Here is a 24,932-nt window from a genome sequence, read left to right on the forward strand (position 1 = left end):
TCTCTATTACGCGATTCAGGAAGTCTATACCTCTCATGTACTTCAGCCAATTGGGAAAGAGAGAGGGAAATGCAGCCTGGAAATTAGGATAAAAAGGAGGCTGCATTCTCTAACAATTTGAGAGACCCCATAGGATATGCCCCATGGCCTCTCACTTTATTCAAACAAAGTTACAGGATTCCTCTGTCTCCTTTTTGGACATAAATTGCTGACATTGTGGATTAATTTTCTTGACAAATAGGAAATGAATACTAGTGTATGAAAGTGAAAAAACAAAAAACTAAACAGTTTATTAACAAACAATGCCCACAAGGCACAGTAAAAATAGTAAATTAAATGCTAGATATTAAACTTTCAGACCTTGCCCTCGCCACCCCCCCGAACTGTGAGAAATGAAGCCTACTCCTCATTTAAAATTTAAAGGAAATGTAATAAGACATAATAGGGGACAAAAAAGGAACAGCACTGGGTGCTTAGCTGCAGCCAGAGGCACACCAGTCAACACAGCAATACCCCTTTTATACTGTGGGTATTGCATCAGCCAAATACATAATCATAAATGATCATACATATTCAATCATTTTAACATAGTTCCTCCTCCGTCCCTACCCTTCAGAGCATGTGCAGTCATCCTCCTTGTGGTCGTCTGCTACTCTTTGATTCATTCACCAGGCCTGGATTTTTTCTTAGTAAAATGTTAACATTACAACAACTCCCAACCAACATTAGTATCACAACACAATATTTGGATTGAAAGATCTCTAAGCTTTTTTACAAAGGTCGACATTATGAAACACTCTAACAATTGTGTAAGCCAACCCTATAATATATTTATCACATGAACAAAAACCCAAAACACCAAGGAAAAAGTACTGGCTCATGCCACATGGTAGAAGATGGTGCCAGCTTTTCTCTCAGGAAAAGAAACCAAACAAGAACTTCATGCTGTAGTTCAGGCAAACAGATGAAATTTAGTGACTCTCTGGCATTGATCTCCTCTCCACAGCAGATGAAGCAGGTGGACTAGAGTCTCTCAGTGTGCGTTCTCTCCTCAGCTTGGCTTTCCCAAGGTCTGGGGCCAAAAATGGAGCAGGCCTCTCTCTCCCACCGATCCTGACCAACCCCTCTCCCACAGGTCCCATTTTCTCTGGTCTCAGACTAAACAAACTGCGCAGTTTACCTCTCAGATAGATGAGTAATGCGATGATTGACTCTCACAATTAACAGAAATATCATGTAAGTGAAAAATGCCAATCACTTTTTTTAAAATTTTAAAAGTTTAATAGTAATAAAATAGTTAAAAAAATAGTAATACAAATTAGAGCAATAAATTTGGATAATCAGAGTTAGGACAATAAAGGACAATAAAAGCAAAGAATTTTACACGTCTGGATTCTTCCTGGGCATAAAGCCCCCAAAAAGTATAGCTTGCTAACAAAGGATTAACTCTTAAAAGCAGTAACCTCTTGCATATTCATATATCTCATACATGATTCAAAAATGCCTTTCAAACTAGGGATTTTTCTGTTTATTGTCAACTTTGCCCCTTCATTTTGTAAATCAGCTGCCTTGGTTCCTCAGAGTCCGGGCCTTCCCAATAAAGAGGCAATAATTCTTTTCTTGGAATTCTGTTATATCTCCATCCAGAGAGGATAAATGAGAAGAATTTCTTGGTTATCTTTTTCATTTCTTGGGTCAGTTACAAAAAAGTATCTTACATCATATAGTTTCTATTTTAGTATTATGCTATAGCCTAAAAACTATATTTACCACACTACTTAAAAGAGATTACTACAACATAACTTTCCAACATAACACATATAGTATTCATTTTAATATTTGCAAAGATCCAATCATATAATATGCATTTTTTACAATGTATATAGTTTAAGAAAGGTTTTATAGATTTATAGTTATGTTTTACTCTCTTCCATTGTTATCAAGGGACTGCTGGGGTTGGGACAATTGGGAGGGTCAGCTTGTCACTATGGCAACATCTGACCTCCAATCAGGATTCGATGAAGTGAACTCCATCACTGGACAGTGAAGAAGGAGTCGATGGACAGAACTTTGGGAGGGGCAAAGGGGTTAAAAGGAGAAATCTCCATTGTGTGGGCAAGAACATGGTGGGAAAAGTCCTTTTGCTCCCAGTGCCATAATATTTTCTCTATTCAGTCCTCTGTTGCATTTTTGATAAGGTTTAATAAACTTTTCTAAATTTGAAAAGTGAGTAGCTATTTCTCACACCTCAAAAAGTTGCTGAAGGATTGCTGCTGCAGCTTCTCTGAGGTCAAGAAGGTCAAGAAGGAAAGAAAAACTTCTTGCCTGCATTAACAAAAACTAAGCTAGCCAAGCAACAAAAAACCCCAAAAAACCCAACCCAGACTGCACCGCACCCCCACCCAGACACCTGGTTAGTGAGGCTTTGAAAAACCCTACCAACAAGCCCAAGGCTCACCTCTCCCTCAGGACCCATCTTAAAGATACAGCATCCATTTTTGGGCATAAAGCAGAGGGTCAAGGAATACACTATCATAAATCATCCCATGACAAGAAGTCAGAGGGTGACAGGGTCTTCTTAAGATTGGGAGTACTTAGGCAGACGCTCTATTGCCTTTCTTCTTCAGTCTTGTGGGGAAGCTGGGATGGTGCAAGGCAGAAGCCTTTTTTGTGTCTCTCTGGGCTCCTGAAGAGGTTGCTTCAGGCACATCTGTGAGTAGCAACAGGGCCACTATTCTTTGATGCCTGACAGTTTTGCTTCTCTGCCCTCTTCCCCTTTGAAACAGCAACCTGTGACAGCAGCACCAACACTGGCTGAGTGCAGCAGGTGGCTGGAGGAGGCAGTGAGAAGCTGCACTGACCACACACACAGACACACAATGCCACAGTCACCAAAAGGAAGCTGGGGAGCTGACACCGTGGGGTCAGAGGCCCCAGGCAATGCCAGCTCACCCCATCTGCCACCAGAACCGTTTCATAAGCTCCTACCTTCCCATTTTTTTCTAGGGAAAAGTTGACCTGAGCAGGAATTGTCCACCATCTTTGTCTCTCAGACCGCATGGTTATCTGTAGAGGGCGCTATTCTGGGGGGGAGGGTTTGTCTGCCATTCCTGCCTTTCTCTCTCAGACCACAAGGTCATTATTGGAGGGCGCCATCTTGGGGGAGAGGCTTCTCCGCCATTTTGTTTCTCTTTGTTTCTCGAGAGTCCATGAGATTCAGCAACTTTGTATCTAGTGACTATCACTGTTATTTTTGCCTGCTGCTGTTTCATTTTTTAGTAAACTTATTTTTTCAGTTATGTCTTCTTACATTCATCTCTTCTATTGGTGAAAAGGGAAGTAATTAAAAAGGGAGGTACCTTACTTTGGAGTGTCTGCACTTTAAATTGTCTTCAAATAAGACAGCCAGAGAGATGGTAGGATCTACAACTTTGAAGTTGTGACACTGGCCAACAAGACAATGTTGCCCCATCACCCTCCCTGGTTCACCCCCACCTCCTTTCCTTCCTTTATATGCCTAGGCAACAAGGTAATGCTTGAACTCTGCAAGAAGCTGTAGATCTGCAGAAAGAAGTAGTTCATTTATAACAGGGTATGTGAATGAAAGCACCTTTTAGAAGTCAGCAAATTTAGCAGAACAAGCTAACTGCAAAAAGCTAACCACTAGCAATTTGAGCAGACAATCTTATAGAGCATGCACAGAAGGAAAGGTGAAAAGTTCAACCCCAAGGAAGACTTCTGAGCCTTCATCCAAAACAACCACCAGGAGGCTGACGACCACCTCGTCGCATGTAAACGGCGCATGTAATAATGTAATTAGAAAATATGTTGCAATATGAAGGTGAGGAAAGCATAATGTGCACATTAAGTAAAAAAGTATAAAAGACTGTACTTTGTGAAGAATGGATGAGTGAGTTTGTGGTGGAGCTATCCCCTTCACTAGTGGCATCAATTAAAGAAATACCTGCTCTATAGGCCCTACACTATGGAATACTGTTTTCTTGCCTAGTTTTTGGGCATCAGATATAAAAAAAAAAAAAAAAAAAAAAAAAACAAAAACAAACCCAAACTCCCCCATGCATCCCCATGCATCTTCTCTGAACTCTGAGGTGCTCATCACTTGAGATATAATGAAGCAGAATCTGGAATTCCATACCCCACAATCTCCTTCTTGGCCTAATCAAGTACAATTTTTACAAAAACAAATAATTTGCCTTATTATTTCATACTCTGTTAAAAATTTTTAAATTTTAAAAATTTAGATTTTTTTAAGGAAATGGTTTTAGTAGCTAGTTTTTGTACAATGTGCTAAAACAGTTTTAAAACATTTTGTTGTTGGCAAGGAATGGGAATGTGACGTAAAGAAAAGGAAATACAAAATTGTCATAAATTTACTTGCCTAATTCTGCCTTGTATTCAGAGTCTGAAGCATTAAAACTTAAGACTTTTTTTAGAATAAGTGTACATTAGGGAGTGTTTCAACTGTAAAGAGCACAAAGCTAATGATGACAAGGCTGAGTGCATATGGGTAAGAGTAAGGGGGGAGGCAGACATCCTAATGGAAGTCTGTAACAGACTAGCCAGCCAGGATGAAGAAGCAGATGAAGTATTCTATAAAAGGCTTGCTGATGATTCTTGATCCCTAGACCTTGTTCTTGCCAAACTTGCCAATTATGTGTTGGAAACTCAACATAGCACAGAAAAGGCTTTCTAGGAATTCCCTGGATTGTGTGGAAGAGAACTTCCTGACACAGGTAGTAAGCAAGCCTGTCAGGGCCACTGCACCTCTAGACGTGCTGTTTACAGAGAAGGGCTCATGGGAAACGTGGGGGTTGGAGACTGTCTTGGGCACAGTGACCACAAAAATGAGATGAGTTTTCAATTCTTGGTGAAGTAATGAAGGGGGTAGGCAAAACCTGTACCTTGGAATTCCACTGGGCAGACTTTGGCCTGTTCAGGACACTGATTCAGAGAGCCACCTAGGAAACAATCACTAACAACAAAGGAGTCTAGGGAGGCTGGACGCATTTTAAGAAGGAAATCTTATGGGAGGAGGAGCATGCTGTCCCTATATGCCAAAAGAAGAGTTGGTGGGGAAAAAAAAAGGCCTGACTGAACAGAATTTTCACAGGAACTCAGGGAAAAAAGTTTATGACCTTTGGAAGAAAGGGCAGGCAACTCAGGAAGAGTACAAGGATGTCATTAGATGTAGAGAGGAAATTAGAAAGGAGAAAGCTCAGCTAGAATTCAATATAGCTACTGCTGTGAAAGATAATAAAAAGTGTTTTTTATAAATACATCAAAAACAAAAGGAGAGCCAAGGAAGATCTCCATCCTTTATTGAACATGGGAGCAAACATTGTAACCAAGAATGAGATAAAGGCTGAAGTACTTAAGGGCTTCTTTGCTTCAGTCTTTAACAGTAATACCAGTTATCCTCAAGGCAACCAGCCCTCTGAGCGGGTAGACAGGAATGGGGACCAGAACAGTATTGCACACAAGTATAACCTTATAAAAGAAAGGCCTTATAAAATCAGGCCTTGCTCAGCTGAATTAACAGCTAGCCTGTTAATTTCCCATGAGAAAGAATCGTAAGAATGAAAATCAGTTTGCGTAAGGTTATAGATGGATAATGAGATGATTGGCTCTCGCAATTAAGAGATTAATACTGTGTGAATATTGATGTATAGTTATGTTATTGTAGTTGAGATGTCCTCTGTTCTCCCCATAGTTCTCTTCCCCCCTATCCCCTTGTTATTGCCATCAGACAGCCTGGCTTGGCTAGGACAGGTAGAAAGAAGGCATGCACATGTGCCCCTTACAGTTGGGAATGGAAATGCGTGTTGCTAGGGGGTGTGGCATGACAACCCTTGACCTTCCCATCAAGTTACAAGAAAGCAGTCTCTGCCAATAAATGGCAAAGAAGAGCTGACTGACAGAAGACTTTGGGAAGGGCAAGGGTTGGCTGATGCAACCTCCAGGAATATAAAAGACTGAGCATCCATCTTGAAGATGAACTGGCCAGTGGTAGACAGCCATGTGGGCAGTTCCCCATACTGCAATGTTTCCTTATTTAGCCCTTTTGTTGTATTTTTGTTAAGATTTGATAAATATTTTAAAATTTATAAAGTGAGCATTTGTCTCACACATAACAATCTATTCATGTGAGAAAAACATGTTATACCTATGAAAAGTAAAGAGTCTATCCCATGAGAATCCACAAAAAATTTTTAAACACCTGTGTAAAGAGAGTCTTAGCATGTACATACACAAGCATCTTCTAACCAATGAATATAACGTTTTGCCCGGGGGTTTCGAGCTGATCTGATAAGCTCTCAACACCCCAACGTTACACCCCAGAATAGCTCAGCATTCTTTGGAAGGCATAAAAGGAGCAGGAGGCTGATGTGACAGAGTCAGGAACAAAAAAGGTTTAATAAAGGCAAAATAACAAACTCAAACCGATCCAGGTGCCACAGACTTGTGCTCCTGGTAAAAGACACCTCACAAAAGCAATTTGGTTTCTTTGTTCTGTCCTTTTCTACTAAATGGCCCAGGCAGGACCTTTTGGCTTATGGCCAATTACCTGTCCCCAAACTTGAGGTGAAGCCCCAAGGTCCTATCAGTGATTTTCCTACCTGATCACTGGGAGAAAGTTCTGGGCTCTTTCCTTTTTGGGGGACAGAGTTCTGTCACACTGTCCGTAGGCTCTTTCCTTTTTAGGGGACAGAGTTCTGTCACTCTGTCCATAGGGGGCACATTCCTACAAATGAACTCAGTGGCAGGAAAGTTACTAACCAATTAGAATGAAACACGATGACTTGGAAAACTGGATAAAAATTGGCTGTAACATTAGAGGGGGCTTTTTGCTGCTGAAACTTGGAAGTGTCATGCCTGTAATTACTTGCCGGTATTGTTATAGAATAGCCCCCCCTATAATCCAGCTGAACAACTTACACACTCGTAAGTCTATGAGTTCGGATGGACTGCATGAGAGAGTACCGAGGGAGCTGGCAGAAAAGCTTGCCAAGACGTTCTCTATCATTTATAATCACATCTAATTAACCAGGGAGGTCCCAGATGACTGGAGGCTGGCCAATGGCCCATACACAAGAAATGTTGGAAGGAAGATCCAAGGAACTACAGGCCTGACCTTGGTGTCCAGAAAGGTTATGAAACAGATCATCTTCAGTGCAATCATGTGGCACGTACAGGACTGTTGGGACATTAGGGGACACAAGACAGATGATGGACTTTGGACCTGCTTAACATAAGAGATTTGATAACAGGATGCCTTGGCAAAAGCAAACAGAACTTAGAAAATTAGACCTAGATTGCAAGAAGATTAAATCAGACAGGTGTACCAGAAAAAGAAAATCCCATTAAACTTTGCAAGCAAGAGATGTTGTTATATGCATAAGTTTGTGTATGTGATTGTACCTAATTATTGTAGTGTTAAAAATAGGTTAGAAACTGTTGTAAAATGTGGGATTTGCAGGCAACTCCGACAAGGGGAGAGATGAGAATCTTGACTCCATTTATCAGAAAGCTGATTTATTATATTATTATATATATTATATTATAATGCTATATTAAAACTATACTAAAAGAATAGAGAGAAAGGATTCATCAGAAGGCTGGGAAGGAATAGAAAGGAATGATAATAAAATCTTGTGACTCTCAGAGAGTCTGACGCAGCTGGATCTTTGATTGGTTATTAAGTAGAAACACCTAACATGGACCAAGCAAAGAAGTGCCTGTTGCATTCCGCAGCAGCAGATAGTTATTGTTTACATTTCTTTCCTGAGGGTCCTCAGCTTCTCAGGAGAAAAAAATCCTAGCAAAGGATTTTGATAAAAATGTCGTGGTTACAGTAAAATAGTTGACAATTGTTAAGTGTGTACTGTTAGTTTGGTTATGGTAAAAAAGGTTAAAAGGGTAGTTATAAGAAATACGGTACTTAATGTACCATATTGCACCAAAGTAAAGTGTACCACCCCCAAGCAAAATGAGGCAGCCTGGACAGAACTGTAATGGGCCAATAAAGCGCCTTTACTCTTCATGCAAATGAAGGATACAAAAATAAACCAATCTGGAAGGACAAAAAACAGGATAAAAAGGGGCATCTGACCCACTGAATTTTTGCTGCTCCACCTGGAACATCAGGGACATCGCTGCTGAAGAAGACCCAGTGCCAGTTCTGCAACATCCTTGACAGGAACGACAGGATGCCCTGCTCAGGGGCACTGCACCCTTGCTTTAAGCCTTTTTGTTATAATAAATCACTTTTAGTACCAGGAAAGCACTGGTACTAAATCACTTTTAGTACCAGGAGTGTGGTCCCATTTTTAACAGTAGTACACATTACTAGACTCCCTAAAATAGTATATAAGCATTTGTATCCCACAAAAAAAATTGGATTCTGATCACTGAATCAGTTCTCCCCTTCTCTCTCCATTGCCGACAATTGGTACCTCCGTGTAAGGACGGGAACTGGCCTGACTGGTGGGCAGTCGGCAAGGCCCTGGAACTGATCAGGATGGTGAGAGAACTGCACCAGGGCGCACAATTGCCTGTCTGCTGCTACTGACATTTGAGCCAGGGGAACTAAAAATAGGAAAGGAAATATCCAAAGAGAAAGACGTCTATGAAACCATGCTCGCCCTTCTATTCAAGCATGACTCCCTCATCCTAAAGGAGGACCTTAAGTCACTTCTACTCCTGTCCTGGAAGATAGTTTTTAAGACATTGAAAAAGCGAGCTCGGCCAGATGCTGCCGGCCCCCTACCCTGCTCTGGCTCTCCTCACTCTGACTCTCTCTCCCCGCTTGAAACTGGCACTTCTGATACTCAAGAGCCATCAACCTCGCAGCTGCCCAAACAAAGGAGGGGAAGTGATCCTTTCTCACAGTCATTAGCAGTTTATATAGCTGACCTAGGCTCTAGCAGTGAGGAGTGGGGGGACCCCTTCGATCAAGGACTGATAGATTCAGATGATGAGACTGATCCATTCCCTCCTGACCCTTGTGACAAGTGGATGCAACTAAAGAAAAAAACTATTAAGGAGGGGGACCCCCACACTTTTTTCCAGTGCAGGAAATCTTGGCATTTGAAAAAGGACTGTTTCGAAAAGGGAGAGGCCAGACCCAAAACTCCTGGTATTTGCCCTCGGTGCCATAATCAATGTCAGTCCAAGTATGATTTTGAAGGGCGTCCAATATTGGAAAACCAGAGCTGGAGCGTGGCACCACGCGAAGACACAGATGCCCCAGCTGATCCCTCAGAGCGGACCAAGCCTCAGCCCAGCCACCGCCCCAAGCAGCCTTCACTGGACCACAAGCACCCCTGGCCTGACCGTCACTGACCAGACACCCCAGGCAGTGCAGGAATGGACCTGGCAACCTTCAACACAGTAATTTTGCTTGATTAGTCTGTTAATTTGCTTCCCACAGGAGTTTTGGGACCACCTGGACAGCGCATGCATACCTTGTTTGTTTGTTCTCCCTGGAGCTATTGACTCTGACTCATGGCATTGTTATAAATATATTAAAATTAATGTTTGAATAAAATATGATTGCACTTAGAAGGGATAGAATACACTGGGATACATGTCCAGACATGTCACTAGGGACTGGCATAAAACCACTGAGTTTACGGAATCAGCCACAGGGATTGGGAAACTTGTTACCTCATGCTTCATTTGAAACACAGTATCCACAGATGCACACTGAATAGAAGCTGGAATTAGCAAGTGAAGGAGAAGCTCCTACTGCGCTACTGTGGAACTCCTACCTAAATCACAGAACGCCCATGACATCAGCGGCCCATCGTGGCCACTGATAATCAGAGATAGATAGATAGATATTCCTGATAATCAACTTAGCATGAATAGCCGGTTCTGGGAATCTCACTAGGATGTAAAAAACCCGATTCCTGTACACTCTATTCAACATGTATGTGTTCCCAGACGCAGTTTGTGTATTGTGGCGCGGCTTTTGTCAAAGGGGGAGACAGGTATCTGCACACACCAGACAGATGTTATAAACATAACTGCCAATTAAGCCGGATCAATAATTTGCGAGAGTCAAATTATTATAAAGTAACAAAGTATAAAATTTATTTTGCATTCGAATTTCACAATTTAAACAAGCCACGAATTAAAATGGACAGAGTCAAGCCCGGGACTTCGGCTCTGGGTGACACACACACGCAGCTCTGGGCCCCTGTTGCTCCAGAGTGGCTGTGTACACCTTGCTTGAGTTTGAGTCCAGTTCTTATACTCTTTTTCTTGCCGCAGGCCAGGATGTCCTTTGTCCTTTGCTTAATCAAGTAAGTCCCAAAGCTTCTTCGTTCTCAGGGTCTCAGGATAAAGCTATCAGATGGAAGACGGTCCAGTTCCCAATGTCTTGGGAATAATTCATAGGCTTCTTGTCTCCTGCTAGACAGAGCTTGAGAGCCACGCTTACAATACACAAATCCCCCACCCCCCCCACCCTGTCCAGGAAGATATACAAGTTAAACCGTCCCTTACTGGTAGTCCTTTGCATGTTAAGGGATTTCTCAGAAACGGACTATAGGCTTGAATGGATTACCATTGGATATGTCATCTCCCCTGGCTATCTGTAGGCAGGTGTGCCACTAATGGCTGACTCTTTACTTAGTTAAAATTTCTGAAATCCTGTGCTGCTTCCCCTTCTTCACATGTAAATGTAGCAAGACTATGTGTGGTATGTGTATGACAACAGGTTTCCCAACCCCTGAAAGCCACTTTTCTTTAGCTTTTGGGAACTTGCCTGGGCAAGCCTCCTGTGATAGTAAAAAAACTCCAATCTTCTCATAACTAACCTTAGCTTATTTCACTATGTTCATATTTATAACTATATTACATTCAGCACATCACTTTATTTACCTATGAATTTTGACACATTTATAACAAGAGGAATAGCAGATTTGTCTTTACAAACAAGCTGTGGGTCTGCTGGTAGATAGAACTAGCAGTGAGAGATAAAAGAAACAATGGGAAGGATTCCACTGATTGATGAATGGAAAAAGATATTTGCTTTTACAATAAACTTCAGGTTTGCTGATAAATGAAATTAGACATTGATAGATGAAAGAAGCAAGGGGGAAGAAAAATTCTAAGTAGAATTTTAAAACAGTTCTGGGAAACTTCGGTTTGCAAAAGAGATTTCCAGTAAGAACTGAGTATCGAATGATAAGGATATCTCTCTCGGGATGTGATTGTGTACTGTTAAGATTAATCCTGTCTAGCACAAGACCAAAAGTCGATGAATTATTCCTGAAGACATCGAGGACAGGACCACCTTCCATCAGATACCATTCTACTGGACCAGAGAAACCTTTAGAACTTGTTTGGTTATGAAAAGGACAATAGACTTCCTAACCCGCGGCAAAAAAAATGGGATAAAAAGACCTACATGGAGAAAGCTGGTGTGCTCGCCGCACTCTGGAGCAGCCAGTGCTTAGAGTTGCTCAGGGCGTCACCCAGGGTCTATTCCCGGGCTAGACTCTGTCCGATCCGTGGCTTACCGAAATTTTGTCAATTTGCGCGAAATAAATTTTGTACTTTGTTTTTATATCATAATTTGGCTCTGGCAAATTATTGATAAAATTAAATTGGCAATCTCACTCATAACACCAGCTTTACCAGTTCCTTATCAAATTTGGACCTATAATAGCTAAACATCCTTTTAAGGTGAACTTGGAAATCTTACCTGGGAATGATTTTCCAAGCCCTCACTTTAAAAATTAAAGCTTGTCAATTACTACAGACTCTAAGTAATAATACAATATTTAAGAAATTGATACCGTATTGTTTTAAATCACCATTTTATTTTTCACTTGCTACTAATTTTATCTTTTATTTGATTTATTTTTACTTAGTGTAAGTTTATTGTTTTATTACATATTGTTATGCTTTTATATTACCGTCATGTTCATAATGAGAAACACACAGGTTGCTAAAACCAAAAAATTAGGGGGGAATATAGGTCCTCCAGAACTTTACACTAATATTTACACAAAAAGTTAGGGGAATATAGCTCATCCAGAATTTTACATTAGTATTTACACTAAAATTTTTTGAAAGCAAACCACACCATATCAAATTGGATCCCTTACCCTCCTGAAACACCCTTGGTGGAACCCCAAGAATTAGAATTCCTGGGTTCTGTGAAATTGGATTTTTGGGTTAATTTTAAATACATGGGAAGGAATCAGTCTAAAAATGCTTCTCCCCATCACCCTGTGTATAAGAATCAAACCTTTTGGTACAATTACACTTCTGGCACCCTTTCTAAATCCAGTAATGTGGCTGCCATCACAAATTATTTTAGTTTATAAAGATCAAGCCTGAGCCTTTTAGTGGCTGGAGTTTTTAATTAAAAGATTCTTTTTAGGATAGGTATGTATGTGGTAGTTCTGATAATAATTGTATTAATCATGATACCTTTCAATGTGTGCAGAGATTAATTAATAAGGTCATTAAAAGAGTATATTTGGTCAAAAGGAAAGGGGGAGATGTTTGGATATTAGGGGACACAAGACAGATGATGGACTTTTGGACCTGCTTAACATAAGAGATTTGATAACAGGATGCCTTGGCAAAAGCAAACAGAACTTAGAAAATTAGACCTAGATTGCAAGAAGATTAAATCAGACAGGTGTACCAGAAAAAGAAAATCCCATTAAACTTTGCAAGCAAGAGATGTTGTTATATGCATAAGTTTGTGTATGTGATTGTACCTAATCATTGTAGTACACATTACTAGTCTCTCTAAAACAGTATCTAAGCATTTGTATCTCACAAATAAATTGGATTCTGATCATTGAATCAGTCTTCCCCATCTCTCTCCATCACCAACACAGGACAACCAAGGGCTCAGGCCCAGCCAGAATGGTTTAGGAAAGGCAGGTCTTGCTTGACCAAATTAATCTTTTATGACCAGATAGCCCACCTAGCAGATGGGGGAAAAGTTGTGGATGTGTCTACCTGGACTTCAGCAAAGCCTCTGATACTGTCTCCCAACTAATTCTCTTGGAGAAGTTGGCAGCCCACGACTTGGACAGGTGCAGTCTTTGCTGGTTAAGAACTGGCTGGATGGCTGGGTCAAGAGAGATGTGGCGAGTGGTGCTATATGCAGTTGGTGGCTGGTCACTAGAGGGGTTCCCTGAGGCTCAGTATTGGGCCTAGCCCTGTTTAATATCTTTATTGATGATCTGGATGAGGGAATCAAGTGCACTTTCAATTGTCCACTCATGGAGAATACCAAGTAGTTGAGCAGAAGTGTATAATCTGCTGAACAGTGGAAAGGCTCTGCAGAGGGACTTGGACAGGCTGGATTGATGGGCCAAGGCCAACTGTATGAGGTTCAAGAAGGCAAAGTACCAGGTCCAGCATTTGGGTCACAGCAACCCCATGGAACTCTACAGGCTGGGGGAAGAGTGGCTGGAATGCTGCCTAGGAGAAAAGAATGTGGGGGTGTAAGTCAACAGCTGGCTGTAAATGCGTTTGTCAATGTGACCAGATGGCCAAGAAGGCCAATGGCATCCTGACCTGCATTAGCAATTGTGTGACCAGCAGGACTAGGGAAGTGATTACCATCCTGTACTTGGAACTGTTGAGGCTGTACCTTGTTTACTATGTCCAATTCTGAGCACTTCAATTCAAGAAAGACATTGAGCTGCTGGAGTGTGTCAGAAAAGAGCAAAAAGATGGTGAAGAGTTTAGAGCATGAGTCCATGGAGGAGCAGCTTAGGGAGCTGGGTTGTTTAGTGTGAAGAAAAGGCTTAGGGGGACCTTTATTGTGCTCTACAACTGCCTGAAAGGAGGTTGTAGCAAGGTGGGGTCAGCCTTTTTTCTCCCAGGCAACTAGTAACAGGATAAGAGGACATAGCCTTGAGCTGTGCCAGGGGAGGATTAGATTGGACATAACAAGAATTTCTTCATGGACAGGGTGGTTAAGGATTGGAATAGGCTGCACAAGGAGGCAGTAGTATCACCAATCCCTGGAGGTGTTCAAGAAAATATTGGATGTAGCACTGAATGCCAGAGCCTAGTTGACAAGGTGAAGATTGGTAAATACTGGACTTGACGATCTTGGAGGTCTTTTCTGACTTAAATGATTCTGTGAAGTCTAAACAACTAGAAAATTTGGACATCTTTAATGTTAAACCAACACTTTGGTAACATTTTCACTTTAAGCATGAATAGTTAAAAGAAACATTGAATTCTTCTGAAAACATCTAATAATTTCTTTCAGATATAGCATTGTTTCTTTCTGCAGAACCCTGTCATTAAGAAACTCACCTAATATAGTACCTTGTTACCTGACTGACTACAGCCCCAAATTCTCAAATCTAAAATGAGTAGTACTCAGCTCCATTCTCTTGAAAGGGCACTTCACATGGGAAACTTACTCAGCCTAGAGAGTAAATTCATTCCAGTGACACTGACACACAAACTCTGTTGTTATTCTAAAGGGTATTTTATTATACTGCTGTAAGGCTCTCAAAGTAGAAAGAGAAAGCCTGAAACACTATGTTTCATCAGAGCACCTATACAGGAGTTACAAGTTTCAATGTCTTCATTAAGGTCCAGGTAACTGTGCAACTGTATACATTAATGTTCATCAGAAAAAAGATTTAACATGGTCTTCAGAACTAGAAATGAATATTGAGTCCCCTAAGGAGTATGTACAAACTACAAGGAAGACAACAGTGAAAAAGCAACTGGATAAATTGTAAGCCAGAGAAAGTTTCAGGTAGACTAGAAGTGTAAGCAGCAGCATGCAGTGAATAAAGTACAACACCATAAGTTGAATAGAAAAAAATCACAAACTAATGTTGTTATAGAGCCCCACTCGGTGCAAAGCACCAGGATTCCATCAGAAGATCTATTTATAGATCTATTTTATTAAAGCAACATGTTGCCCTTATAGTTTTACAAGATATTTACATTTGCTTAACAAACACATACACTGCCCATTGGTCATAAAAAGGAAACAAAATTCTCAATAGAAAAGGAGCCACATCACTCTGTGAGCCAACCAGTAAAGCCCATATCTTTTTATTTTCTCTCTTTCTTCACTTTGTCATGTTGATTGTCTTGGTATCTTCCCTAAGAGAGATAGGAGGCCTTCCTTATCTTCAGGAAGTCTTCGCTGGCTCACAAGAACAGAAATGTCTTTCCTACAAACTAATTTACACTTTGTGCAACCATCTGTCCTGTCTGCTAAATACTGAGTGATTTCTATGTACCTCAAATGGTAACACAGGGTAGCACAATATAGTGTGAGAAGTACATATTACCTGATTGGCTCTTCACAGATATTAAAAGGAATACTGTATGTGTTATGTTGTATTAATTAGTATTACTGTGGTTTTTTAAGTAGTGTGGTATAGCTGTAGATTATAACATAATGTTAAAATAAAACTATGAGATGTAAGATACTTTTTTAACTAGCTCAAGAAAGGGACGAGATAATCAAGAAATTCTTTGCACAGAGACAACAGCAACAAGACACCTAAATCCCCGAGAGAAAAACTATTGCCTCCTTATCGGAAAATAACAACTTTCTTCCACCTCCTTCCCGACTTTGAGGAGACAAAAGGATTAAGGGGGAGAAGTTGACAATAACCAGACAACACCCTTTATTTGAAGAGAATTTATGCATCATGTATGAGATATATGAATATGCAACAGGCTATTGGTTTTAAGGGTTAATGCTTTGTTAGCATGTGTGCTTTTGGGGCTTAATTGCCCAGGAGGCACCCAGACTGTCCATATGTCTTTGTTTTTATTGTCCTTTATTGTCCTAACTCTGATTGTCCAAATTCTTATTACTCTAATTTTTATTACTATTTTAATAATAATTTTATTACTATTAAACTTTAAAAAATTTAGAACAAGTGATTAGCGTTTTTCACAACAGTAAGCACTTACTACTTTAACTTCTGTGCCTCTAAGTGATTGAAAGCATGGCCTGAAACACATAAGCAACGTGATCTAGCAGCACGGGTCCCTGCCCATGGCAGGGGCCTTGGAACTACATGATCTGTAAGGTCCCTTTTAAGCCAAACCGCTCTGTAATTCTATAAAGTCTTTCCCAAGCTTACTCGCTATAGAAAGATGAAGTGTAAGTGGCAAATGCAGGCAGTCACAACAAGCGATGCTAAATATTAAAAGTGTTTACAAATGCTTGGACGAAATAAAAAGCTTGATCTCTTCCCATGAGTATTATATTTCCACAAGATGCTGTCTGAGTGAGCTGAACTGGTATGCTCCCGTTTGAAAAACTGGGGGGGTGTGTGTGTCAGGGAATGGCATCAGCTACGCATGCCCTTGTCTAGGAGGCAGATCTAGCTTGGCAGCACAGGAGCAGAGAGAAGGCAGCAAGAGTGATTAGCTTCTGAGAGATAACAAAGAGAATATAAATTTTCAGTTCTCTTGAAGTTTCTAGATAGAGTTTAAAAACTAACTAGCAAAAAAACCAAAACAAACCCCAAACCAAAAGAATGTAGAAGTATGCACAAGATGATAAACGTGGCTGGAACCAGTGGATAAGTAGATAATGAGGAATATAGTGGATTTTGTTGTAAAGTTATGTAACAAGAAGCAACAACGCAGGCCCAAAAAAAATGTTGAAGGGAAGGTCGTCTGTAATATTGGGACACTCAGTGAGTACGAGCATCAGAGACCCCGTCAGATGACCGTCTAGCACTATAAAAGGACTTCTACCAGAAGGCAGACGCATACAAATTAGTTCTATGACAGTGATGTTTATGTATTAGCTAGGAAGTCTGTTGTAATGAATATGTATTATCAAGATAGAATTCATGCCCTGTTGTAGTTTCATGACACACATCCGATTAGAGGAGCTATCCTCCCAAAGTGTCCAAAGCTGTAATAAAGAATGCCGGCTTTCAAACATTTCAAATTGTGTTAGTTTATTTTCCGGCCGATTTCGGTATCACCTTAGGTTCGTCGCGGATCACCGAGATCAATGTTCGGTGATTCCGGCTGCAGGGGAGCTTTGCCCAGCCTGGCCTCGTGGCCGCACTGTCACTGAACTGCTGCACCCCTGCGCGCAGCCCCACCTCTCCCCCCACGCGCGTCTCCAGCGGCGGCGCCGTCCCTCCTCTCGCGCCAGGTGATAGAAGCTGCCCTATTCCGCACCTGCGCCAGGCCTACAGTAGTTCCCTTACCAGAAGCGCCCGCACCTAAAAGAAGATAAAATAATAGTGGTGGTAGAAGGGCGTGGCTGAGGCCGTGCCTTTCAGTGGGCTAAGTCGCTCTCCACCGGTCGCTTTCAACGCTCAGTCTCTGCAGAGACCACTTTTTGCTGTCTTGTCTGCTGCTAGTCAGGCAGCAGTGGACAGCATTCTTGAGGAGACGAAGGCGAGCTGGGTCCTTGCTAAGGCGGTGGCGCGGTGTGTGACGCATTGGAACGGCGCGTGTGCGCCGCTCTCGCGGCCGGACGGAGGCGTGGGCACGATGATGCCCGGAGAGACGCCGCCACCGCTGGCCGGATCTGCGGCCGCCGACAGGGCCTGCGCTAACTGCGGTGTTCTCCAGCAGGTAGGCATGGACCGCCGTCCCTGTGGCGTTGGAGTGGGGTTTTTGCTCATGGACGAGGTAGTGGATCAGCGCCGGGCCGCTGGCCGGAAGTGTCGGGTACCACAGTCACCTCTCCCTGTGCCGTCGGGAACGCGGCTGGCGTGCGTGGTAAATGGGCTCTAAAAGTAGCAGCAGTGTCGAGCTTTAGCTAGGCGAAGTGTGGAAAAGTAACTCGTGGGATCTGCGACGTGCCTTGTGGGATCTGTCAGGGAATTTCTAGTTGTGTCCTCTTGGCTTTGCTTCGGTGCAGTATAAGGATTTAGAGTTTACTTCCTTGAGGGCTCTTAAGCTATTGTGTATGGTATTATGCTTTGGGTAATTTTTGTTTTTCCTTTCAATGAAGAGAAGGTCCTGTTGAGAGTTCATAAGACACACTTAGAATGAGTATGGATAAGAAACTGGAAAATCTGTAGATTCTAGTGAGCTAATGTTTATTGCTAATATTCTGCCAAAGGTTAATTGGATTTTGACGGAAAAAGTTATAGGGATTTAGTGTAGAATCTACTGCAAAGGCAAAGTTTGAAGAGCCTTTGTAGCAAGGCCTCACTTAAAGATGCATACTTACTTGTGGAGTCTGCATTCTCTGCTTGAATGAAGACAGTTTATTGTATTTTCTATAAAATTAACCATTGGATTAGGGGTTATTTACAGTACTGATTTTTGGGGTGTAAGTTCTTTACTGACTTGAGACTCTTCCTTACAGAATATGAATGAATATGTGGCTGCATTAATTGCACTGAAGCAAAAAATAATTGATGGAGAGTAAGTACAATTGCACATGGTTTTGTTTGTTTGTTTGGGTTTTATTCTTAAGTACTTACAGCAATGGAGGAGATATGATTTTTGGAATGTGGATATTCGTTTATGCACTACACTAAATGCTTCTCAAAATGAAAGTTCTTCACAAACATGTCCTAAATCTAGACTGTAAGACTAATTTATTCTGTAAAACATCTGTGCATAATTACAGTAAATGGGGCTATTTTGTGTACCTGTAATATCATTAGAAGTAACATCATTAGAAGCAACTCTTTTAAGAGATTTATTTATTTAACACAGAAGTAGATAATTTATGATATTTATTTATATTTATTTTGTTCATTTAATTGTGCTCGCTTATGTCATTTTTCTGTGGTGAAGAATGTGGGAACTAAAAGTTGAGTACAGATATGAACTTTTTCAGCAGAATTTAGTCTGATCATTAAGTTCAAAAATTCTGTTGGGATTAAATATCAGAATGTGAAAAGTGAAGCTGAACATTGTTCAGAATGGAGTGATTATAAAATCCTTCCTACAGTTTGGTTTCTTTTCTGTGCTTGCTTTCAATTCTTCTCAAAACCCATCAACATATTTTATGGAATAATATATCAAGATATGTTATGTATACCTCCATACTATGGCCTAATATCCATGCAATGTCTCCTAATTGTAGTGGTTTGTTTTTTATGTATCCTTTCCTAGATCCTCCATGTCAGTCTGGCTTTTGTGAATCCAAATGACAGTCCTGCATTCTATTTCCAGAGTATTTCAGCTAGCACACACTGAGTCTCTTAACTACAATTTTTTTTTTCAAAGCTCCTTAACTTTGTTGTGATCTCTTTTCTGAATTTTAAATTTTGTGTCCCTCTTCTTTCTGCCAGTGCATATATTTTTTGTGGAAATTGCCTCTTCTTTAACTACTTGCAGTTCAACCTTTCCTTTTTGGCTTTACTGGATTGCTCTTAACTATTGCAATAGAAAGTAATGCAGCCCTCTCTGTATTAGGGTAACTCCCATGGTATTACTCTTTCTTGTCCTTTCTTTTCTCTGTTCTTAAAAAACATAACTTTTGAGGAAAGAAAGGAGTAGCTTTCCTTGGTCCTGTTCCCATGGCCCTCTTGCATCAGGGTGTAACCCTTTATGGCTGCTAGGAGAATAATATAAAGATTAAAGCCTTTTAGGGTCTTTCAAACTGTTTCTCTGAGATGTATGTTCTTTTTTAGGAAAACATCCTTTCAAGTTTGGAAACGTGTTTTTATATATATATATATATATATGTGTGTGTGTGTGTGTGTGTATATATATCTTCTAGTATATATATGTATGTATATTATTTCCTTTGTCTAAGCAATACTTTTTTTTAAAAAGCTGCAATTAGTTAATGGCTACAACTTAATGTAATTGCCAGTTGTTTTTTTTTTTCCCACTTAAAGCAGTTTGATTTCAGGTTTGAAAGGCTTAATGAAATCAAAGGGTTGTATTGACTACTATCAGAAAATGTAAACCAATTTTACACTTTCTCTCTTTATCCATAAAGCAAAAGGAAGGATACCATAACATATGATTGTCAAAATCAGGTGAGAAAATGAGTAATGTCTGGGTTTTTTCTTTTCTTACAGTCATTTGCTGACAGATTATCAACAGAAATGCTGTGATATCCTTTAGTTTTTGTCTTTGTGTTCTTACAGGATTAGTATACCTAAAACATTTATAAAAGGGGTTGAGGCTTTCTGTTTAGGTTATGAGATGATGACTCTAATAAAGAACAAACTGTGTGAGTTTTATAAAGAAAATAGGCCTTTGGAATTAAAACTGTCCACTTAAGAGCTGCCTGTTTCTGGTGTATGGTTTAAGGTGGTGTGTTTGAAATCTGAGTTGCTGAGAATTACTCAATATTTTTCATGTAACAGAAGAAGCTCTTCTTATTCACTTCAAATGTATTGAAATGCATGTATCAAACACTTAGTTCTGTAAGTCTTGGGGAGGTTTTTTTCTGTGAGGAAGTCTTTACTGGATGTTTCTTTGCAAGTGGCAGTTGGATTGAAATATACTGTAAGGACATTTGATAAACTGTTTTTAATTTCTACCTTAACAAGAGATTACAGCTTCAAGTTGCTGAACGGTAAGTTGGATTTATATTGTTTACTAAAGATGTATTACTATATTCTCTGTGTTGTGGTTAGTTTTAGGAGTCTTACGGTGTCATAGCAACAGCCATGGGTCTAAGCTGCACTTTTAGTATAGTACTTTTACCATGTTTCCTAGGCCATCGTTAGCAAAGGGATGATAAGGAGAGAAATCTGTCCTTCCTCTACAATTCATGTGTGGGATTCTTTCCTGGCCCTAGGCTAGTGAGAGTCCAAGTGGAGATGTGAAGCTCATCTTTTGGTGGTGGTTAAATGTATGGCTATTTGGGGCATCCATATTTGTGTGAAACATTTTGACTTAAGAGTTATATCTGCGTGCCCTTGCTTACTCTGTGATTATAAAGGAAGAGGCATGTATAATTTTTATGGACTCCAACCTGCCTGCTGAAAAACACTGCATTTGGACTCAGGTCTTACTTTACAGCACTGTGTATGCAGAGACACTTATTACTGGCACTTTAGTGTAGGCAGCATACTTCTGTGGCACATGCCATCTGCTTGCATCTAGCTTTGGGTTTAGTGTAGTGTTTTTAAATCAAATCTTGGATTTTCTTTAAATAGGTGGAAAGATGAGAATACTGAAAACTCTTAAAGTTTTTAGGTATCTCTCACAGCATTTTTTCCATAGGATAAAAGCAAAATACTCAGATGCTTGATTGAAGAATCAGAATACTGAGTTTCAAAGCCTCTGTGTTTTTGGCAACTTTTTTAATTGCACATCTAATTTCAGGGAGATCTTTGCTCTTCGTTGCCAAGTGGAGAAGATGTTACAGAAAATTCTGCCTCTGGAAAAATGCCAGGAAGAGTTGGGTTCCTTGAAGGCAGAGTTGGAAGAAAAGAAGGTGGGCTTGTTTAAGTAACTTGCACTTTTTCTGTTGAAGGAAATGCATATTCCTAATGCTCATCTTAATGAAGCTGACTTTTAATGAGGTCTGTTCTTATTTCCATCTCACTAGGACAGGTAGCTCTGGGAAAGTTAGGTGGAATTAATTAAATCAGGTTTCAGAGAGGCAATAAGTTTAGGTTGTTGTAGTTCTTAAAGTTTTTGATCAGATTATTTGGTTATTTCCTCACTAAGGAAGGAAGGAATGAGAAACATTCAGACTCCTTTGATTTTCTGCTCTGTTCTTGTCAGATTATTGATTATGACTTGTACTAGTGAAAAGGTGCCAAGAAAGAGGGTCTGTGCAGAACAGTGTTGTGCTTCTGTTACCTTTTTGAACATATGTTTTACATCATTAGCTTCTGAAGTTTTTTCCTAATTTCTCTCTGATTGCTTAGCTGAGATTTAGTCTACAGGAAAGAAGGTTTAGATTGTTCAAATTACCTACATGTATGTATTTTCTAGACATTATTATAATTTCTGAAGAAAAAAAGCACTTTCTTTCTTGTAGCTTTTTTATAATGGTATAAGAAAGATACTAACATTTGTCTTGTTGCTGTACCTAGTTAGTGTTATGTGTTAGAATGCTCTTGCTCTTCCCTCAGCAAGCATTAGTAGCTGATGTCATGATGGAACTTTTTCAGAAAAAACAGGATTATATGTATGGTGTGTAATAGTTAAGATCTTGACTTCAGCTTCAAGTTCCTATCCAACTAGGTGTTGAAGGCATGTACTTAAAAGATAGACATAAAGAGATTAATGTGTTTGTTTGTTATAACTTTTGCCTTTAAAGAAAACCTGACTTTCCTACTTGCTTCTTTTCTTATTGAATATACTTAAACTTTTTTGGCCAGGAACTGTTTTCATTAGAAGAGGTAAGTTGTCTGCCTTTTTTTTTTTTCCCTCAGTATGGACATATTTTAACTGTGCTTTCCTTCTTCAGAGTTCTCTCAAGATTTATCAGGAGAGTCAACTGGAATATGTTAAAATTAAAGAAGAAATAATTAACAGTGATGCTGTGTGAGTGATGCTTCTTTTTTTTTTCTCAACCTTTCTTTGCCTCTCTTACCTTTTCCAAACTTAATAATATACCTTATCTAGTTATGCTTTCCATTTTGCTAAAATTTTTGTATTTATGGGTTCTTAGAACAAGGAGTTCATGGAAAAATGATCCTAAGTTTTGTAGCAAACTCATTTGAGTGCAGTGTTACTTTATTTATTGTCTTGTTGTGAAGTGGCTTTATGTGGTTGTTTAATGAAAGTCTTTGAGAACAGGATGAAATATAAAAAAGCTGTAGTTTCTCCAGTTCTAAGTGGTTCTTAGTCTCAGCTTTTTGTTATTGCCATCCATTTCAGTTTTGCTGAGGCCAGTATAAGAATAAAAGTCTCTGACATCAGTATAAGAATAATATTGCCAAAGTGGTCTTTACTAAAATCAGTCCTTAAAATTATTGTTTTAATGTAACAGCTCAGCAGTTCATAGTCTGCCATGTTTGGAAATGAGCAGGAGGGAATTGGCACCAAAAGTGCAAAAGTAATTTTTGCTGCCATAATACAGAGTATTCTGATGTGCCTTGTGTCTTCTATTCTCTGTGCCTTGGTAATTCCCAAAGTTTGTTTTTCCAGTAAGCAGTCAGTCAAAGGTTTAGTTGCCTGGAGCATATGTCTGTGTTAGCTCTTACAGCTCTTGATGCATACTCTAATGGACTTGTCTAATTGCTCTTTAATCTTCTAATATTTTTAACCTTTAAATCACCTATGTCAGGGAACTGTGACTTCTCAATATTGTGTGGGAAGGTACTCATGCTCTCAGAAGAGAACCAGCTAATATATAGCAAGGTGTTAGTAGTTGTGGTTATTTTTCTTCATGTGCATCACTTTGCATTTACAAAAACCATTGATTGCGCTCCAGTGACTTGGAATTCTAAGACCCGCTTGATTTTGTAGTCAGCTTTTATTTCTGATGTCTTCTAGCACACATCCCAATGGGACTCCTGCTGGTGACTCCTTGGTTCCATGTAAGCTGGTTATCATTTTTAACTTTGGTGTTTCTAAGCTATTTTGGTGCTACCAGCAGGTCAAAGGAAGTGATTGGTTCTCTCTGCTCAGTACTGGTGAGGCCATGCCTTGAAGTACTGTGCCCAGTTCTGGGCTTTTCTGTACAGGAGATATGGGTATACTGTAGAGAGTCTAATGAAGGTCCACAGAGATGATCAAGTGACTGAAGCATTTCCCAAAAGAAATAAACTAGTCTCTTTACATGACTTGTGAAACATACAGTATTCACAAGCAGAGCAGCAAGCCATTATTACCCAAAAGACTGTATGAGGAGACTGGGATTGTTGTAATTTCTTCAGCCATTCTGCACTTACTTCACATATAGATGTACTCAATGTACTGTGAGCTTAGTGAAATATTCAGTACATCGTCTTATCTAAGAGAAGCAGAGAGCAGCTACCCCCTTGCTAACTGCATCTTAAGAGGAAACTGACCACTCTGGCAGTTTATTGTGTCAGTGCAGATATAATGTTTGTCCCTGTCTGTCGCTCATATCTTCAAGAAGGAGGAGCCAGGGAACTACAGGCCAGTCAGCCTCACTTTGATCCCTGGGAAGGAGATGGAGTAGGTCATCCTTGAACTCTTTTTCAGGCACGTGAAGGACAAGAAGCTCTGGAGTAGACAGCATGGCCTCACCAAGGGAAAGTTGTGCTTCACTGACCTTATAAATTGACATGTTTTCTAGATCAGGGGAGAGCAGTGGCTAGTGTCTGACAGGCCATCAATAAGATCTCTGACACCATTTCCCATGGTAGCCTCATCATAGCCCATTAGGCTGGTGCTGTAGGCACTGGATGGATAGACAGCGGATCAAAATTTGGCTGAATGGCTGGGCTTTGAGTGTGGTGATGAACACTGTGCAAAGTCTAGTTGGAGACCAGTAGATAATACTACCCTGGGGGGAGACAGAGAGGGCTGCATAGTGGGTCTAGTCCAGTTTAACATCTTGTTAGTGATCTGCATGATGGGGCAGAACCTGTCAGCAAGCTTGCCAATGGCACAAGTATGGCTGATGGGCCAGAGGGGCATGCTGCTATCCAGCACAAGCTTGATAGGCTGAAGACATGAGGCAACTTCTCAGCAAGGAGTGTGAAACCCAACACCCGATGAGGAACAATCACATACACCAGTACGTGCTGGTGGACAGCAGCTTGGGATGATCTCATGACATGAGCCAGCGATACACACTGGTGGCAAAGAGGACTACCAGTATCTTGGTTTTCAGTGGGGTTTGCCAGCATGCTGAGGGAGATGCTGTTCTCTTCTGCTCAACACTTCTGATGCCACCCCTGAAGTACTGTGTTAGTTCTGGACTTCTCAATACAAGAGAGACATGGATATATGGGAGTGTGATGATTAAGGAATGAAGATGATTAAGGAATAGGAGCATTTCTCCAGTGACAAAAGGCTGAGAGAACTGAGACTGTGAAGTCTAGAGAAGAAAAGAC

The 24,932-nt window shown here is 40.4% G+C and overlaps 1 protein-coding gene across 4 annotated transcripts in view; it reads left to right on the forward strand.

Moving 5' to 3' along the window:
- Positions 1 to 14,502: 14,502 nt before the first annotated feature.
- The window catches only part of ICE1 (interactor of little elongation complex ELL subunit 1), a 41,897-nt gene continuing 31,467 nt past the window's right edge, over positions 14,503 to 24,932 (forward strand). Inside the window, exons 1-6 of one of the 4 annotated variants that reach the window (XM_038127329.1) lie at positions 14,503 to 17,598; positions 18,341 to 18,399; positions 19,934 to 19,973; positions 20,493 to 20,518; positions 21,274 to 21,385; positions 22,370 to 22,446. In XM_038127329.1, the coding sequence (XP_037983257.1) occupies positions 17,515 to 17,598; positions 18,341 to 18,399; positions 19,934 to 19,973; positions 20,493 to 20,518; positions 21,274 to 21,385; positions 22,370 to 22,446 (398 nt within the window). In that variant the 5' untranslated portion in view covers positions 14,503 to 17,514. Of the gene's footprint in view, positions 17,599 to 18,340; positions 18,400 to 19,933; positions 19,974 to 20,015; positions 20,051 to 20,492; positions 20,519 to 21,273; positions 21,386 to 22,369; positions 22,447 to 24,932 lie in introns of all 4 variants that reach the window. The other 3 variants (XM_038127327.1, XM_038127328.1, XM_038127330.1) reach the window with 3 other exon arrangements.

The sequence above is a fragment of the Motacilla alba genome, chromosome 2, assembly GCF_015832195.1.
Source record: "Motacilla alba alba isolate MOTALB_02 chromosome 2, Motacilla_alba_V1.0_pri, whole genome shotgun sequence".
Classification (NCBI taxonomy): Eukaryota; Metazoa; Chordata; class Aves; order Passeriformes; family Motacillidae; genus Motacilla; species Motacilla alba.